We start from the raw sequence: 20,595 nt of genomic DNA, 5'->3' as shown, positions 1-20,595 counted from the left end.
GCATAGTACTGGTACCAAAACAGAGATATAGACCAATGGAACAGAACAGAGGCCTTGGAGGCAATGCCACACATCTAGAACCATCCGATCGTTGACAAATCTGACAAAAACAAGCAATGGGGAAAGGATTCCCTGTTTAATAAATGGCATTGGGAAAACTGGCTAGCCGTGTGCAGAAAGAAGAAACTGGACCCCTTCCTGACACCTTACACTAAAATTAACTCCAGATGGATTAAAGACTTAAACATAAGACCCAACACCATAAAAACCCTAGAAGAAAACCTAGGCAAAACCATTCAGGACATAGGCAGAGGCAAGGACTTCATGACTAATACACCAAAAGCATTGGCAACAAAAGTCAAAATAGACAAATGGGACCTAATTAAACTCCAGAGCTTCTGCACAGCAAAAGAAACAATCATTAGAGTGAACCTGCAACCAACAGAATGGGAAAAAAATTTTGCAATCCAACCATCTGAGAAAGGGCTAATATCCAGAATCTATAAAGAACTAAAACAGATTTACAAGAAAAAAACAAACAACCCCATTCAAAAGTGGGCGAAGGATATGAACAGACACTTTACAAAAGAAGACATATATGAGGCCAATAAACATACGAAAAATGTTCACCATCACTGGTCATTAGAGAAATGCAAATTAAAACTACATTGAGATACCATCTCACACCAGTTGGAATGGCAATCATTAAAAAATCTGGAGAGAACAGATGCTGGAGAGGATGTGGAGAAATAGGAACACTTTTACACTGTTTGTGGGAGTGTCAATTAGTTCAACCATTGTGGAAGACAGTGTGGCGATTCCTCAAGGACCTAGAAATAGAAATTCCATTTTGCCCAGCAATCCTATTACTGGGTATATATCCAAAGAATTATAAATCATTCTATTATAAGGACACATGCACATGAATGTTCACTGCAGCCCTGTTTACAATAGCAAAGACTTGGAACCAACCCAAATGCCCATCGATGATAGAATGGACAGGGAAAATGTGGCACATATACACTATGCAGCCATAAAAAAACAATGAGTTCATGTCCTGTGTAGGGACATGGATGAACCTGGAAACCATCATTCTCAGCAAACTGACACAAGAACAGAAAATCAAACACCGTATTTTCTCACTCATAGGCGGGTGTTGAAGAATGAGAACACATGGACACAGGGAGGGGAGATCACACACTGGGGTCTGTCAGGGGAATTAGGTGAGTGACAGTGAGGGGTGGGGAGTTGGGGAGGGATAACATGGGGAGAAATGTCAGATATAGATGATGGGGAGGAAGGCAGCAAACCACATTGCCATGTATGTACCTATGCAACCATCTTGCATATTCTTCACATGTACCCCAAAACCTAAAATGCAATAAAATATATATTTTAAAAAAATTCATTATGAGTTAAAAGAACACTGCCACTTTCATAAACACTTGAAAAACACCATCATTTTCTATTTTAATGAAAAAATGAACTTGTTTTCTGCACTTGGGCAGCTTTATGTAGTTTGGGCATTTATGTATATAGGTTGGCTGGATGTAGGTCTTAAAATTTATAGATATTTACCTACTTATCTAAAATAAATGTTTCAGAAAATAGAAACAATGATGTTCAAAAAAACACACACAGTTCTCTTTGGATTTATGGACTTTTAAATCATGGGCTAGGAATTACACTAGGCATTTAATAAATAGTGTCACTATTCAACATAAGCATGCTCTACTATTGCTATTATTATTGTTAGGTTGAGCCATATGAAATTATTACTTTCGTAGGTAAAAAATGATTGGGTAGTGACATATTATTATCACCAATGTGTATATGACTCAGAATAGTTTACATGAGCAGTCAGAATGCATATTCAATAAAAATCTGGGCTGGTATATTTGACACCAAACCACATGCTCCATTCCAATAGAAAAAAAAGATCATATGACTTAATGCTATGATTTGAATATATGTGTGCCTACAAAGTTCATGTTGGAACTTAATACCCAGTGTTGATGGTATTAAGAGATGGGGCCTTTGAGAGGTTATTAGGATGGGACTAGTGCCCTTAAAACAGGGCTTGAGGGCCACATGCAGTGGCTTACACCTGTAATCCCAGCACTTTGGGAGGCCAAGGCAGACAGATCACTTGAGGTCAGGAGTTTGAAAATAGCTTGGCCACCATGGTGAAACTACGTCTCTACCAAAAATACAAAAATTACCTGGGTCTGGTGGCAGGTGCCTGTAATCCCAGCTACTCGGGAATCTAAGGCAGGAGAATTGCTTGAACCCAAGAGGTGGAGGTTGCAGTGAGCCAAGATCATGCCACTGCACTCCAGCCTGGGTGACAGAGTGAGACTCTGCTTCAAAAAACCAAAAAAGGATTGAGGGAACTGGCCAGTCCCTTCCATTCCTTCTGCCATTCGAGGACACAGCAAGAGGTGCCATTTTGAAGGCAGAGAGCAAGCGTTCACCAGACGTCGAGTCTGCTGGCACCTTGATCTTAGACTTTGTAGCCTCCAAAACTCTGAAAAATCAATTTCTACTATTTATAAGTTACCCAGTCTGTGGTATTTTGTTTAGCATCACAAATGGACTATGACTTTTAAAACATGCATTTTCTGTGTTTTTAACTCCTAAATTATGGAGGGAGAGTAATCCTACATACAAAAACCCATGCGGAAACAAAAGTTGTGAGCAGAACACAACTTCAAGAGAATTCCCATTATTTTAGTAGCAGCTAGGACATGGCATGGTTGGTATCCACTATGCTTCCTTCCTCTACCAATTAAATATTTATTATTCCTACTTTTGCCCAACAACTATTCTAGATACTGTGGATATGGCAATAAGCAAAACAGACAAAAATCTCTGCTCTACAGAAACTTACATTTTAGTAGGGGGAAGAGGAACAGGAAACAAATAAGTAAAACAAATATTTTAGATGATAAATACAAGGAGGAAAGTAAAACAGAAGAATGGAAAGTGCTGGATTTGGAGGGATGTTATTTTTCATTTGATTTTATTTTTTGAGACAAAGTCTCACTCTGTTTCGCAGGCTGGAGTGCAGTGGTCCTATCTTGGTTCACTGCCACCTCTGTCTTTCAAGTTGCAGCAATTCTTGTGCCTTAGCCTGTGAGTAGTGGTGATTACAGGCATGCACCACTACACCTGGCTTATTTTTGTATTTTTAGTAGAGATGGGTTTTTGCCATATTGGCCAGGCTGGTCTAGAATTCCTGGCCTCAAGTGATCTGCCTGCCTCCCAAAGTGCTAGGATTATAGGTGTGAGCCACTGTGCCCGGTCTGGAGGGATGTAATTTCAAATAGGGTAGTCAAAGATCTCACTGACAGGGTAACATCTGAAAACATTTGGTCAGAGACTTAAAAAGAGAAAGGGCAGTAAGCCACATGGAAATGTGTATCAGGACATAGCAGGCATGGAATAGTAAGTGCAAAGGCACCGCAGCAGGAACCTGCTTGATACACTTCAGAAATAGTGTTCCTGATGCACACATAATAGGACATAGAGTAAGATGGCAAGGCAAGGCATGTCTGAAGGGGCCCTGGTCATGGAAGGCCTTTAATGGATTCTGATGGCTTTGACGGCCACTAGGGAATACACAGCAAGAGCAGCACATGATCTGATATATTTCAAAAGTGTAACTCTGACTACTCTGTTGAGAATAGACTGTAAGCAGAAGCAGGTCGATGGCTAAGAAGCTATGTCAATAATGTTAGCAAAAGATGAATATATCTTATATCAGAGTGATGGCAATGGAGCCGGTAAGCAGTAGTCAATTCCAAAAAAAGTGTATACTCTGAAGGAGAAACTAGTAGGATATTCTGAGAGATTGCCTTGGGGTATAAACAAAACTAAGGAGACAAAGGAAAAGAAATTAAGGACAAAAGACAAAGAAACACTAAGGATGATGATGCAGGAGTGTTAAAAGCTCTAGAATATAACATAGTCATATCAATTCAGTTTTCATAGATGCATTTGAACACAAACATTAAAAATGGTTGAGACATACTATACAGGAGTAATGCAATTAGTAATGCAGTAATGCAGACCGCACTGATAGTACTACGGAAGTGAGGAGAAATTAAAGAAAAATGTTCTTTAGGGGTATCCATGTGCACTGACATTTAAAAAACATAATTTAATCTATAACTTATGTAAAATAAAATAGTTGTATAGAGAGGTTTTATATTTGTTTTAAGAAAAACACAATTGAGTAGTCTGGAAATGTCTGAACATAGTTTGGTGGTTATTTTTTTTGAGACAGTCTTACTCTGTCACCCAGGCTGGAGTGCAGTGGCATGATCTTGACTCACTGCAACCTCCGCCTTCTGGGTTCAAGCAATTCTCCTGACTCAGCATCCCGAGCATCTGGGATTACCCACCATCATGCCCAGCTAATTTTTGTATTTTTGTAGAAACAGGGTTTCACCATGTTGGCCAGGCTGGTCTTGAATTCTTGACCTCAGGTGATGTGCCCACCTTGGCCTCCCAAAGTGCTGGGATTACAGGTGTGAACCACAGTGCCCAGCCTATAGTTTTTAAATTTTGTTCTAATCTAAAGAGAAGAAATCAACTGTCCAAAGGTATTCGCATATTGCAAAGAATTTCCTTTGAGTACTGACATATCCACATATATGTAATCAGTAGGATAATACAGCTTTGGCAGAGAAGTTGGTTTTACCACAGTAAAATAAATCATAGCAATCCTGATACCTAAATCAGCCTCTTTGTACTAAATATGTTGCTCACTTTCATATGATGGATTGGCACATTCTGCTCAACAACATTGGCCAAGGGAAAAATGTTACACTATTCCATTTTAAAAGAAATAAAGACAGACTACCTAATTCACTGAGTTTTAAGAGCAAGACATTTTATCCATTCATGTACTCTGGAAGAAACTTTATTTAACATATAACAAAATTTTAATGCAAAGAATAGCCATTCACTGGGGAAATGCACTCGGAGATATAATTTCATTGAAGAAGATACTATAAGACTAAAATCTCCCTTAGGGAAAACTAAGCCTTTTTAGCCTCAGTCTATTTTACTATATTTCAGCACATAGAAGGTGCTCAATCTTTTTTTTTTTTAACAAATGAATCCAAATATTTCAAATAGAGGTCTTTTTTGTTAGGCATTACATATGTTACATGCATCTGAAGCATTCTGTATTTGTTCACATATGATGGCAGCTATATCCTTGTTTCTTTCTTTCTTTTTTTGAGATGGAGTTTCCCTGTTGTCACCCAGGCTGGAGTGCAATGGTGTAATCTTGGCTAAATTCAACCTCTGCCTCCTGGGTTCAAGCAATTCTCCTGGCTCAGCCTCCCAAGTAGATGGGATTACAAGAGCATGTGTTACCATGCCCGGCTTACTTTTGTATTTTCAGTAGAGATGGGGTTTCACCATGTTGGCCAAGCTGGTCTTGAATTCCTGACCTCAGGTGATATGCTGGCCTCAGTCACCCACTGTGCTGAGCGGGCCATGTTTCTTTTTTTAATGGACAGATTAATATTATTTCTTGTTTTAGCTATTGCACTCCATCCCGGATGACAGAGAGAGACCTGTCTCTAAAAAATAAAAAATGAGAAAAACATAAGTTTATTTATTTTCTTATAAACCAAAGGCAGAAATACATAAGTGAACTGATATGGAAGTTGAAAGAAAAATCCTAATTTTTATTTAAATAAAAAGGGGGGCATCTATGAGAAAATTTGTTTTCTATACAAACAATAATTGGTTAAATCAAGTAAACAGAGTCACTTTATGGATAGTTTACTAAGAATCTGAATTTTGTGTTTGGTAGGGAAGACACTGAGAGACTCACGAAATCTGCGGGACATTTAGAAACAAAGAATTTAATTATAGACTTGTTGAAAATTACACATTTTACTGAAAAAGTTAAGACCTTTCTCTATGTGCCCATTCTATCCAAACTTCCCTTCCTTTCCCACTCCCATCCTGGGTCCTGGGTCCTGGGTCCACTGTGATATTCACAAACCTCATTCCCTCCACCTAGCCAAGGAATTTACTAACCTCATGTCTAATTTCTAAAGAGCAATTTACAGACCTTTTTCTTATACATGACTAGCTTAAAAATGCCTCTCTCTCTCTCCCTAAGAATGAGTCTAGATCTCTAATTCCTGTCAAAGCGCTTGGTCTTCTCTGAAAGGAGGCCATTAGGGCTAGCAGAGTTCCAGATCTTTGCTTATAGCTACATAGCTGCAATCTTCTGAGTCCCTTCTTTATTGTATTTCTTGATTTTACAAGCTTGTTATACAGATGAAATCAGGTTTAAAACAAAGCCCTAAAACACAGTGTAAAAAGTTTTACAAATACAATGGTACAGCTTTTTGTATATAGACACAAGACACCAATTGGCTCTATTTATTAGAACTAACTCCACAAAAACTAACAGATAACCTGCTGTTATCAGTCAAGTCAACACATTCCTTTATGGCCTTAGAGCTAAACTTTTATAAATAGCAATGGTTTTAAGCTTCTTGGGGTCTCTTTACAAAAGATAAGCTATTATCCTGAATTATGTTTCATCTTTTCCTCATTATTTAGGACCTCACACCTGATCCCAGTAGGAAAAGATGATGATTCCTGCAGACGTAAGATTAGATTGTGCTACCTAACTTGGAAGTCTTCATGTTTGATAGAAAACCTCTCTGGCAAGTGCCTTTGCTACTAACATTTCTGGTTGAAAGCATAATCCTAGCTCCTGTTAAAGCACAATCCATTGGTTATATGACTTAATCTCTCTAGGCTTCAGAATGTTCTTCTGAAAGATTGGGTTAATATGATGTATTTAATAGATGGAGTTTTTATCAGGATAATGTAAGGTAAAGTCTTTGGCTAGTCTGTGATCATTTTTATCTCAAGGGTAAGTCTTTGGTAGCAACTATGAGCCTTGTTTATTAGCTATTTTTCCCCACTAAAACTTTCATGAAAGTTAAAATCCTATCTATGTTGTTGCCTGTGCATATTTAGTGCTTTTAACAGGGCTTGGTACCCAATAGTCCCTCAGTAAATATTTGCTAAAAGTGTAACTTACTAAATAAATGTAAAAATGAACAGGAAATTTCTTCATTCCTACTCGTCCTTTATCGTTAGCCCCCAAATTCGATCTAGACTCATTCATCCTAAAAAATGAATAAAACAAAGCTCAACTCTCCCTTGACTGTGTATCTCCCTTTAGACATAGTCTTTAAACTGGTCTTATCATCTTTAGTCTTGTTGCTGTCAAATGCCTATGCCACAGAATTGCCGGAGTGTTCTACCTATGGAGATCTTACCACATCTTTCCTCTGCTTAACACTTTCGATATTCCTAAGGAGCTTGGTACATTATCTTGCAGAATCATCTTTGTCTATGATGTATGTCTCTCATCTCTTAATATCAGATCAGCTCAAGCTTGTTCATATAACTCAATGCTCCCATGACTAGCTCCTTCCTTCCTCTGAAGTTTCATCTGCTACCACTCTCCAACTTGCATTTCACTCCAATAATATCCTGACTGCCTTCAGTACTTCAGACATATCACGCTTTGTTTCTGTGTCTTCTGTTGGGAATATTTCTCCTCTCCCACCTTCTTCACCTGGTTAATAGTACCTTACCCTTTAAAGCTAAGTTCAGGAGTTATCTTTGAGAAGTCCATATCTTCACCAGAATGACCCTTGGTGAAGAGATAGGAAGATTTAAAGAGTGAATGAACCCTCTCTGACTAGGCCAGCTTTCTGTAAACTCATTCAGAAGAAAGTCACAAAAAGAGAGACTCAGTAGTTTCTCCTTTGATTTTTTTTAAGAGACAGAGTCTCACTCTGTCATCCAGGCTAGAGTGAATGCCTCAGCCTCTCAAGTAGGTGGGACTACAGGTGTGTGCCACCATGCCTAACTAATTTTTCTAAATTCTTCTTTTTGTAGAAATGGGGTCTTGCTATATTGCCCAGGCTGGTCCAAACTCATGGCCTTAAAATATCCTTCTGCCTCAGCCTCCAAAAATGTAGAGATTACAGGTGTGAGCCACCATGCTCAGGTGATTATAATCTTTTCTTACCTCAAAACTATTAAGAAAACCCAAGAATTCAGTTTTAATATATTACAGAACTTTGGAAAAGTCACAGCAAAGATATTGACAGAAAATGTGTGCCATTACATCTGTTCAATACATTTATTGCATTATTACCTTATGGCCCAAAATACCTCCAAGTAGAAGAATATTAAGCCTGAATCTTTGGCATGTTTATACTGTCCTTATACCCAATCTCTGCTTCCTAATACTACTTATGTGACAGCCAATGCTGTTAAATTGATTTTTTTTGTATAACAACAACACTTGGAAATATTTAGAAAAGCCACCTTGTTGAGTTTCCCTCCCTGGACTGACTATAACTATTGTGGTTTAATTAAGTGCTATTGATCACAATTCACTCTCTATAGATTTATGCTAGAATACAGTCACCGTAATCCATTCAGAATTAGCCCAGTCCATTTGAAACTCTCTCAATCATTTGTGTCTTTGCCTACAACATTATTATGCAGAATCATCTTTGTTTTCTAAATCTTCTAGAGTCTAGTTAGAATACTATAATTGTGGGCATTCATAAAATATTTGTTGCACTAAACTGAAAAATGAAAATATCACTGTTTCAGATATAAAAAATAAAAATTCTTTATTTCTACAGTCTCTTTCATTAAGCTCTTCACTGAATATTGCCTTCTCTGCTTTTAGTTGCTAATGTCTTACTTTTTCATGTATTATATTAGCCTGAAATAAAATTACCTGTAACCTGGTAGAATATTAAAATTGAACAGGACAAAGATTAATTTCTAAAATACCTTAGATCTAATTTCTTCTGACCAAATCAAGGGAGTTACAGCAGAAGTCCATAGTAGAAAAAAAAATAGGGCCATTCCACTTACAAAAAGAATCATGATACAGACATATAACTTTACATAATTTATAGATATATTTACTGGTATAAGATAATACAAACTCAGCAAAGGAGACATTATTTCACTCAAGTAATTATTTAGTCTAATAAATAATTTCAGAATTACATAAAATTCACAGTTAATGAAAACATAGAAAATAACTAGGATTTAACTTCTATATAGAAATGAATAAGTTCAAATATTAATTTAATTTTAGATATGAAAGAAATTTTGTATGGAAACTTTAGCAACATAAAATAGAACCTCATAATAATTCTCACTGAAATGTGCTTAAAGTAGTAATTTTATCGTCCTGTAGTGCTACTGATAACATTTTGGATATTCAGATTAGTGGACACCATTTTTTTCCCCAATTTTAATAAGATTTCCTAAAACTTGCAGCAACATAGTTTCTTTCAACTTTTAATTAAATGTCTTTCTATGACTACTTGAATAGTTTATATTAATATCTAATTGTTTTATAATAATATGTATTACCTTAGAATGTGCCATTTTATATATTTTAAAAAGTAGATGAGATCTTATAACAATCTATTAATAGTATTGCATCATAGTAAAGTAGAAAAAGTTTAAAAGTCTGTATTATTGATTTCAATATCTAAATTCTGCTGTTATGAGGAAACATGAGCCACAGGGAAGTTATGCAACTTGCTCAAAGCAAGTTAGATAAAGGTTAGGACTAGAAACAGTATAGATTTCAGATTCAAATCAGATTCTCGCTGACATTTTATATTTTACATCAGTTAAAAAAAGTGATAAAGCCATAATCTGAAAAAATAAAGAAGACAGGAGTAATATTTTAAAATATAAACATAACCTTAAATTTAGTAGCTTATGAAATTGAACCATTTTTATAAGGTAATAGGAAAAACAGATATGTGAACAAAAACAAGGAAGTTTTATACTCAACATTTATGTAACTATATTATAAAGTAAATTATATGTCTTAAAGGTTTCTGATATCATTCAATATTAAAAGGGCTAGTCTCCAAAAGGCTGTCTGCGTCTTACAGAGAACACAAATGAGTCCTAATGAGCTATATCTATGGCTTTTTGGCCAGACCCACACCAGTAAAATTAAGCAGAAACTTAAATAATATACTTATTAAGGAAATGAACCAAAGCACTTTGGGCTAAATTATCTACTGGACATTTATTTCCTTTGATCTCAATATGATGCTGAATTTCTCTAATATTTGTTGTATATAGAGACAACATAACTATAAATACAAGTACTATCTCAATTTGTGAAATCTCAGAGGCAAGATGAAACCCATATTAATGTTATGATTTGAATTGAAGAACTGCTTTCTAAGAAATGACATTATTTCATTTTATCAAAAAGAAATTACAAACTACAGGGTAATGCTGACGGGAACTCTGTTTATGCATTAATATTTACACAGATTAACAGCAGTGATCCTGAACCAATACTTAGTACAGTCAAGTGTCAAATTCAGGTGAGAAAGATCACGTATTAAAACCATTATCATATCACTTGGCAGATGAACTGCATATAGTGAGGTGCCGGTATTCTACTAATTTTATTTATTTATTTAAAGATTTAGTTTCTCCAGTGGACAATAAACAGATTTTCTTTGTCTTGCTCATGGGAAGAATGTAAAAGTTCATATGAAACATTTAGCTTAGCTTAAAGAAGCTAATGAGCCTAAAACACTTAGAAAGATAATGCTTCCTGAATCACTGGTAAAGCTAAATGGCATATCTATTTATTTGGCTAAAAAAAAAGAATATTTTTATCTAATATGACTGGTATCAATGATTCATAAAACTACTTCAGTTCAAATTTTAGCTTAAGTGCAAAGAGTGAGATGAATAGACCTACTAAATAAAATTCTTGACACAGCTATCTACCTTTCCACTGTAAAAAATAATGGCTGACTACCTCTAGCAGAGTTAGGTCAGTGTGCTTAGTTGTATAAATAGAGTACACTTTAACAGCATTAGCTGTTCTATTCAAACAAAAAGGAAAAAAGTCAGCAGAGTTGACTGGCAGGTTGTGATCTACAGCCATTTTTATTTCCTAAATTGACTGTATGTCTCCTTGACCTGAGAATTTCCAAGTCCTTTATTCTGTAACATGAATACAACTTTTCAAGATTTTATCGTATTAATGCTACCTTTAGAATTAAAGCTTACGTTGATACTATTAGGTAAGTAATCTTTTCAGATAGGTTTAATTAATTTATGGATCACTGCTCTCAATTCATATTTTTTCCTTTAATATTTCTATTTCAAATATCCCACTGTTACTGCTCTTTGTCAGCATGTCTTCTAGACAATTGGTCTATAGAGATTGTAGTTACATACAATAAATTACAAAAATAACATAAAACTGCAAATGCAATTTATATAAAAGTAATGCTTCTAAAACAGTGATGTGGTCAAAGAGGTGAGCTAACTGCAAACGTGTGCTCAGTATGTGTGTGCAGGGGCAGTAAGAAGACGTCTGTAAAAACACTGCCAATGACTCATACATGTAGCTAAAAGAACCTTGGTAACCAAAGTGAATGGAGGTCAAGAATATCTTTGGAATGTACACAAAAAACTAGGATAAAAAGGTGGCCAAATACAAAATTCTGTTGATACTTATTTGAGATGACTAAATGTTAAAAAGTTATTTTTATACTGTATCCTTGAATATAAATTGTTTTCCAGATAGCTTTTATGAATGTACCCAATGTGTATACATTTTATATTACTTTTTGACTGACAAATTTACAATTTATGTTTCTATAACTAGTAACCCATTATTAGTTGTCATTACTGCAATGTGCTAGAATACATATCTACAGTTTCAAATATACAAAAGAATATGTGAGAAAATGACAAAATCAACATACATCTTGAAATAATTATTTAGTCATAAAATCTTTTTTATTCATGAATAAAATATTTTTGTGTTTTAGCATAGGCCTACTTCCTAAACTTATTAGTTATTTGAAGCACATTTTTGATATATATATACAGATATATATGAAGCTTTCTCTGAGTTAGGATTTTCCATTTCTGGTTAAATCATACCTTTCACATCTTCATCCTCAATTGTTGTATTTGAACTCTCAGTTGACTCCTGATGAGAAGAAAACACATTTTTAGGTTGCATGCAATGAAAGCTTGATTTCGTCTTTAAAAATTGGCTAGTAACATACATATCATGCAAAATTTTTCAGCAGGCTATGTGCATATGCTGACATGCAAATGGACAAAAACATTAAGTGGTTTTTAACAGAAACAAAATGTCTGATGCTGCAAACATTTCAAACAGGGAGTACTCTGGTTGCCTAATCTCCAAACCTGTATAAATCCAGGTGATTTATGGGACCAGAAGAAGTATGCAGTTTATTTTAAAAACTGTGTAAGGATGTCTTTGTGTTACAGTGCCCTATAAGGTGTGCGTTTTCTGTGTGTTTACAAGCAATTGAATATACTAGCTGCATGAATTTGAAACTTAGAACAATTTTTTATTTCCAATTAATCAATAAAGAGTACCTTATTTTTGTCAGGCACTATGTTAAGGCCTATGCCTTACTCCTTTATAGGAAGAGAAAGCATTTCACCACATCATTTGATGAAGAACTAAGGGGATTAAGCTGAGATATGCTGAAAGTACTTTTGAGAAGAATTTTCATGTCTGTCATCAGCACAGTGGAATTATAATGAATAATTTACTTTTGATGACAATTAGATGTTTTTTCATTCTCTACAATATTAGAAACTGGCTGTTATTGATAAGAAACCTACTTCCATAATAAAAAGACAAAGCTCTTTCTTTGTAAAACTACAAATTAGCTGGAAAATTGTCAAGCACACTTAAAAGTACACTGTAACTGCCAAAATTAAGATATATTTCTTAAAATGGTATGATAAATGTGTTTATTAATAATGTATGGATAAAAAATATTCTAGCAAATAGATTTTGCAATATTGATAAGAAAGACATAGTTTTCTACTTGGAATGATTTAATGCTAGAATCAAAAATAACTGGAAACCGACTTCCAATCAATAGCTCAATAATGCAAAACACATTCTGGAAAATAATGCAAACACCAGTCAGTGTCATTTTAGAGATTCAATATTCAAAAAAGTGATCAATTTATGTAAACATCATATACAATAATTAAACCACGAGAAAAACTAATTAAAAGATGTACCCAGAGTCTCCATACACACAAAACCAAAGAAAGCAGTCTTCATGCATTTCTTATTGTGACCTCGTATTCAAATTTAAACTGAGAACGAAGGTAAATTCATGCACTGTAAAATTAAACTAATTCATGTAAGCAAGAAATATCATGCAGGAACTCTTACAAATAATATAGCTAGAATTACTGAAGTGTCCATTCCAGCTGTTACACTCTGCATGTCATTTGCTAATGCTATTAAAAAAATTGTTCTCAAATGTTATGGTCCTAACTATCTCAAGGCTTTTTGGGACTTAGATCATTTTCAGTGTCATAACTATAAAATAAATCTTATATTAAAGAACATAACACTTCATGTTTTTTATTTTAATGGCTTTAATGTTGATCAACTAAATGTTAACCAGAGAGAAAATGTGTTTTCTAAGTCTGAGGATAAAATGTGCTTTCTAAGTCTTAAACACCATTGATAGGAGTATGGCGAAGATCCATGACTATACCTAATATTGGAGAAAAGTTTAGTACAGTATATTTTTCTCCCCTTGGAGACATAATAATGTACAAAAAGTAATAAATCGGACACATGGAATACATTCAGAAAAGGTCTTTTATCCTATAGACATGTATGCTAGTGCTGTTATTTAGTTAACATGCTATACAAATAATTTAAAATGTATAGAAAACATTTAGTCTTCTTTCAGTATCAGTAGTTAAACTCCTGTTACTGGAATGTATACTACTCAACGACAAACATATTTCACAAAAAGTGAAACTCACTTATTGTCTTCAAATTCATGCCACACAACAACAACGACAACGACAACATCATCATCACCAACAGGGAATTAAGAAACAAACAAACAAAAGAACCCACAAAAACCACTCTGACAATGGAATAGAATAAAACTCAGATGTAACACTAAATTTAAAAAAAAATCTATGAAGTCAAGTTGATATTTTTGAAGACAATGGAATGATGTAGCCAGAAATTCTACAATATCATGCACAATATATCCACAGTACAAAGCACAAAGTCATGGGGAAAAAGTGACCAAATGGAATTGCTTAGACACACAGTCATCTTGACATAAAGACTTCCTTCATGTTCAGCCTGACTTTTATTGACTCATGGTAACATTTGTTTCTCTTTCAAATGTCATTCATTTTTATTTGCAAGAAGTATGTCCATAGTTCTAAACAAATTAGGCCCAAAAGGAAGTGTGGTAGAAAATGGCTAGAATTTTCTTTCCTATTTTTAGATAATGAATTAATTTTTTGAATATTTGATGAGATGTATAGTCTTGTTAAAGCAAGATGATGTTGATTCTTTCTGAATACCTTGTTTCCATCAGGGTTGTGGATTACAGTAGTTTGGGGCTCCTGAGTGAGAACAAAATAGAGAAAGAAACAGTTCGCATTGGTAAGTACATTCTTTCTAGTGTGAGGGACAGAGCAGAGTGAGCCAGCTGACAAAACAAAATAGTGACAAGAGCTAAAGCGATGTTAACTGCTGTCAGAGTTGTAGCTGACAATATCTCTGATGAAAGATCTCCCTGGCGAGCCCATGAGATAGGAACCTCCCTACCCAGAAGCAGCATGCAAAAGACCTTATTCTTCATCAGCATTCAAACAAGGCTTTGATAGAGACCTAAAGAGGCACTCACTGTTTCACCTAATCCTATGCTTTCCTTTCTTCTTTAATGAGTGGTCTGTGAATGCTTGTATCATAGAGAACTGGCCAAGAATAGTGGAGTTAAAACTCCGAGATGATTTCAACTTCTCGAAGAAGATATTTTTTAGTTGCATTGCTTTGAAAATTGATTATGGTATCATTAATATGTAACTGAATACCCTTGTAAAATCTAAAACCACTGGACAACACTTTAAAAAAAAAAGACTATACTAAAGAATCCATTTCAAAAGTCCATAAAAAATTTTAAGGAACATTTTGAAAAGTTTACTTAAAGGGTTCTAGAACTAATCATGTAATCGCTGTAATTTAAGGCAGATTGCTGTCGAATCCTGTGTTGATTCATATCTAAAAGAAAACTTCTACTTTATGGACCACATACACAGGATATTTTTGGCTATAAAGTCATGCTTTTCCATGAAGAAAATATTTGTTTTTCTATTGTTTTCTCTTAGAAAGCGAAGAAATATTCCCAAGTGGAGAATAACACTCAAATAACTGATGTAAAAAAAAGATTCAATATGCATACATCAGCGACATGCTCAGCACTTTCATTATGTGATATCTTGGCAATGGGGAGGTACTGCAACCCACTGGGAGTTCTCAACCATGGGCACTCCCACACCACTATAGTCTACACTGCTGTAATATTAAGAGAGAACATATTAACTGCTTCCATTCTCCATTTCCCTTGGCTACAGCTGTGGTCAACATTGATATTTACTAGTAATCTGCTATCTTGATGTGTCCTTCCTTTAAATGTTTTTAAATGGAGTCCCACAGTTAATCCAAGTAAAATAATTCCCTAACATTTTAAAATTTATTTAAAATAACAGTATGAGAAAAGCAAATAATAGGAAAAGTTTCTGAAAATCATATATCAAAATATGAAATAGTTTAGGGAAAATGTTATGGAACTCAGAGAGCATTGAATGCCAGTATTCAAATTCTGAATTTTAACCTAATACCATCCAAAGTGTTAGACTAATTTAATCATAAATTGTGTGGATTTGATTGAGATAGACATAACTGGTTTCTGCTGATAATTCAAAGTTCTATTCTTTGCAATTTCATTCTCTGGATTAAAGTGAAACAGTGAAAATTTAATTTAAATCACAATAAACAAAAAGCTCTAAATTATCCAGTGCCTCTTTATCTCAGAAAGTGAAATCTTACCAGGCCCTGTTGTATTTTAATAAGAGGGAAATGAGAACTCTGAATAAGGTCTACTTTTATGCTGTCTAGCAACAATCCCATTAGCTCTTCTTGATGTCAGCATTTGCAACATGAAAAGAAGAAACCATTGTCTGTATAATCTAGAACTATCATCATCAGAAGAGCTAAGAGCAACCAAAGCGCTGTATTTTGAATGCAGCATGCAACAATTCCAACTACAGAGATCACAGCTATCAGTACAATGTTCAACAATGAAATGAGATAATCTCATGTTAGACCACACTGCTTGACGACTAACTTAACCAAAAAAACCCCAAAAGAATGAACTTGTCATATTGTAGAAAGCAAAAAAACAAAAACAAAAACAAAAAACAAAAAACCCCCACAAAACCCAACACCCCACGAAATAAAATATTTATATATATGTATATATATTGTGAAAGCAAATGAGAGAAACCACAAAAAAAGTAAAAAAAAAAGAACTTAAGAAGGGTTACAAAGAGTCCAGGTATACCAGCGCCGGGGTAGGAATATTTTCTTTGGGGCTGGTTACCACGTTGGCTTTGTTGTTTATCTGTGGGTATGCAGAAAATAGAAACAGAGATGCCTTAAACCCCTTGGTAGCCAATGTTTCTACATGCAGCATGTCTACATGGAGATGTAGACACAAAGATAAAGAGCCACTGAAGATGAACGTGAAAGACATGGTAATGACTGACAGGAATGATGATCGCTAGTCTCCGATGGTCACAGACAGGCTGGACCATGTCCGTGATGGTGCAATGAGAAAACAGATGTGGCTGCTGTTGCTGTGCCACCTTAGCAAACAAAGAGCTGCTTCAGTGGAGCTCAACTTAGGTTTCAGAGTATGAAATGAATATAACAATTCTCATACTCTTCAAGCTGGATTCTGTTTCCAAGCTTCCAACTGTTCACTGTTATATTCCTTTTTTCCCCGTTTTATTCTTTAACCTGAAGTCACACATAGACCATCTTTCTCTGGTGAGCCATTATTACTTTTTTAGGAAGTATCCAATTAAAATTTAGATCTTCTGATACAATGCTGATGTCACAATAGCTTTTAAAAATGGTAAGTGTAGATCTCCTTTAAAAATTATATCTTCAATTATTAGTGGGGAAATCAAACTTTTTATGTTGAATGAAAAAGGACTTTAATTTTTACAGTTGTGTAAGAGGAAAATACTACATTTGCTGTCAAAGTGTTACTACTATCATTGCAGAATATATTTGGTAATATCATTCCCTTGCTTTAACATAACCAGGCTTGACTTTAAAGAAGATATGACTACCACTGTGGAGGCTGTGTGGTAAAAGCAACTCAGAGGATCAAAGAGTATTCTAATGGTCCACAGAGAAGACTCTTTGTAGACAAGTGGCAACAAGAAACTACAACTGAGTCGGGGCACTAAGAATCAAAGACCAAAAACTAATAATCAACATTCTTTTAAACTCATGCATGACAACTTACATTATGGTTATCAAAAAAAATGTTAGGTAACATTCATTTTCTTACACTATATTATGTAGGTACTGTATTATTTTTTAAAGGAATACATCTCAGTGATTTTAATATAAATATACCTAAGGACTTAAAGAGAAACATACACTGTATAAAATAAATGAGTATCAAATGGGTATTTACAGGTGATGACACCAGTTTAATTGTTTGGGTTTTCTGGGAAGTCTATACTTGATACCTATATATCCTGTCAAAACTAGTATTGAGAGGAAGATAGAAGGCAACATAAATTAATTTAAATGTGTAATATTTTTGCTTTCTTTTCATCCCTATTTGTGTTTACTGGTATTGTTATTTTTACAATTAAGTTGTAACACTGTGCTGTGTGACCTGCAGGAAAGGATGAGAAAGCATCTAAACTTTCCTCTACTGGAAAATTCTGTAAATGTTGTCATCAATATATATTCTGCAGATAGTCAAAACATTTTTTTTCTTTAAATCAAAGTGCACAGAATTTTACATGATATTTGTACAAGAGCCAAAAAGAGATAAGAGGTAATAAAGTCTATTAAAGAGGGATCAAAATTCAGTACTTATATTAGTACAGGGTATGTAAGAAAAGGGGAGGGATGCACACACAAATAATTTTCTATTCAGAAAGCATATTGGGCAAAACATAGCTGGCTTCCTGTCAAATGAACGGGGCACTTATGGTTAATGCACCACATGTATTTAATATCCAATATTTAGTTTATATCAGTGAATGCAAATGAAAGAAACATTCTGAGATACATTTATTTCTGTTTTGAGATATGATACTTGTTTTTTTTTTTTCTAGGATGTGGTTGCCAATAACTACTTTATTTTAGTGAAAATGTCCCACATGTACACCTATGCACACTAACTTATCTGTACAAGTGCACATGTGCCCCCCACCCACGCACACACCTACACACATTCACACATAGATACACAGCATACACACACCATCATCTCTTCCAGATGAAGGCCATTCCGTCTGGGTAAGCCATTCTTTATTGTTAGGTATGGGAAACACGAGTTAAATGAATATGTGCCTCAACCACACTTTTGGTCATGTTTAATGTGCAGTTAAAAACTTTTTTGTTAATGTAAAGATTAATTTAATGATTTATTTCCTATGGAAAATATTTTGGAGGTATTTATAATATTAATTTATTGAAAAAGGAGAATTTCTAAGCAAAAGGCTAGAAGCAGTTCTTTTTAAAGAGTCAAATATCAAGTACGGGTTCAGCCATAGATTTCTTTAAAAAAACTTTTTTTTGAGATGGGGTTTCACTCTTGTTGCCCAGGCTGGAGTGCAATGGAGAGATCTTGGCTCACTGAAATCTCCGCCTTCTGGGTTCAAGCAATTCTCCTGCTTCAGCCTGCCGAATAGCTGGGATTACAGGTATGGCCACCATGCCCAGCTAATTTGTTTCTTTTTTTTTTTTTAGTAGAAATGGGGTTTTACCATGTTGGCCAGGCTAGTCTTGAACTCTTGAACTCAGGTGATCCATCTGCCTCAACCTCTCAAAGTGTTGGGATTGCAGGTGTGAGACACCATTCCCAGACCATAGATGTCTTTAACCATACAAGAACTCTGGTACTTTTGTGTGATACAATTATTTTATATTAATAGAAGCAGAGTATTTTTCTTTTTTTAAAAAATGTGAATCACATAATCAAATCAGGTAATTGTATGATGCACTGAATTACTTTTATGAGGCATGGGCAAGATATTCCTATTTCTCAGGTGTTGAGTTTATTGTTTTGAGGTTAATAAATATTTCTTTTTAAGGTACTTAACTAGGATTAGTACATTGTAAGATCACATTTACACCTTTATAAACTCCATGGTGAATATATTATGATGTCCTATAAATCACACCTATTTTAGCAACCATGAAGAACATTTAAAAAATAATCATATAGTATTTTTTTTTACTTTATCATTATACATAAATTCTGTTATGGTATTTCTAATTTCAAAGAGAAAATTGCACTTTGTCTTTGTAAAAGGGCAAACTTGTTAATATAACTTTTTACATGGTTAATAAATTCAACTTCAGAGAAAAACAATATAGTATGTAAGAGGAGTACCGTGTTTTGATACTTGATTAACACTGACCTGTAATGGTCCTACACCCTTTCCACTTACACTATCATAGGTAAATAAGACTTTTATTCCTAAATGTGAATTTTCACAGGAGGAGAAATCTGGCAGATAGAGATCCTCACCATCATCTGAACACTCGAACTGGACTTCCTTTTCTGAATTGACCAGTCAAAGAGAAAGGAAAAGAAAAAAATATGACCGGTTGAATTTAGAGTATCAAAGCATGGAGTACAGAATAATTTTGTTTTTAAAGAGGAACTATAAGTTGAATGGAAGAAAAAAGTTGTAGAAATGTTTTCTACGTAAAAATAGTAATAAAAATAAATATCTCAATAGGAACTGTGAACTCTCCAACACTGAATGGTAAAGGAAAGCCCAGGAGAAGAAAATATTTGGAAAATATAAGATACCACATTTCTACTATTGCAACATTGGGAAAAAGGCAGTCATCAACTATCATTATTAAAATCTAAATGGAATAAACAAATCAAAATGAAGACAAAATTGCAGGTTGAGGAAAGCAATTGGTAAATGGAAATGGCATCACAAAGGAAATCACAAATGCATAATCATCAGTGCTCTGGAAATTTCCAAGTTGCACACAGACAGATGGTAAAGAAATGACTGAATGACTGAACACGAACATTTAAAGTGACAAATGATTTTCTATGTTATGTTTTCAATGTGAACTGACCACCTGACTTTGGGTCAAATTCAAATGTTAGAAAATTAATTAATTCTCAAGAATGTTGAAGTGTTGATGAAGAATGTATGGCATCTGCCTTTGGAAGAGAAAGAAAAGGATTAAAGAAATAAAACATTTAGGTGGTACTCTGAAAATATAACAAACATCATTATGCACATATGAGGTTACATTCCAACAAGAATAAATTCCCTTGAAACAAAATACAATCAGTAGGAAAGAAAGGGAATTATTTTGTTTAGAAAGCTGGAAAGTAA

The 20,595-nt window shown here is 34.5% G+C and overlaps 1 protein-coding gene across 50 annotated transcripts in view; it reads right to left on the bottom strand.

Moving 5' to 3' along the window:
* CAMK2D (calcium/calmodulin dependent protein kinase II delta) overlaps window positions 1–20,595 on the bottom strand; it is a 306,351-nt gene that overhangs the window by 27,946 nt on the left and 257,810 nt on the right. For 13 of the 50 annotated variants that reach the window (XM_078366604.1, XM_078366608.1, XM_078366605.1 and 10 more), the window contains 4 exons: window positions 19,758–19,790; window positions 16,533–16,592; window positions 14,491–14,532; window positions 12,034–12,082 (listed from right to left, as the gene is read on the bottom strand). In XM_078366604.1, the coding sequence (XP_078222730.1) occupies window positions 12,034–12,082; window positions 14,491–14,532; window positions 16,533–16,592; window positions 19,758–19,790 (184 nt within the window). The remainder of the gene's footprint in view (window positions 1–12,033; window positions 12,083–14,490; window positions 14,533–16,532; window positions 16,593–19,757; window positions 19,791–20,595) is intronic. The other 37 variants (XM_078366600.1, XM_078366611.1, XM_017970296.4 and 34 more) reach the window with 4 other exon arrangements.

The sequence above is a fragment of the Callithrix jacchus genome, chromosome 3 (assembly GCF_049354715.1).
Source record: "Callithrix jacchus isolate 240 chromosome 3, calJac240_pri, whole genome shotgun sequence".
NCBI lineage: Eukaryota > Metazoa > Chordata > Mammalia > Primates > Cebidae > Callithrix > Callithrix jacchus.
This window is presented reverse-complemented; position numbering and strand designations above follow the sequence as displayed.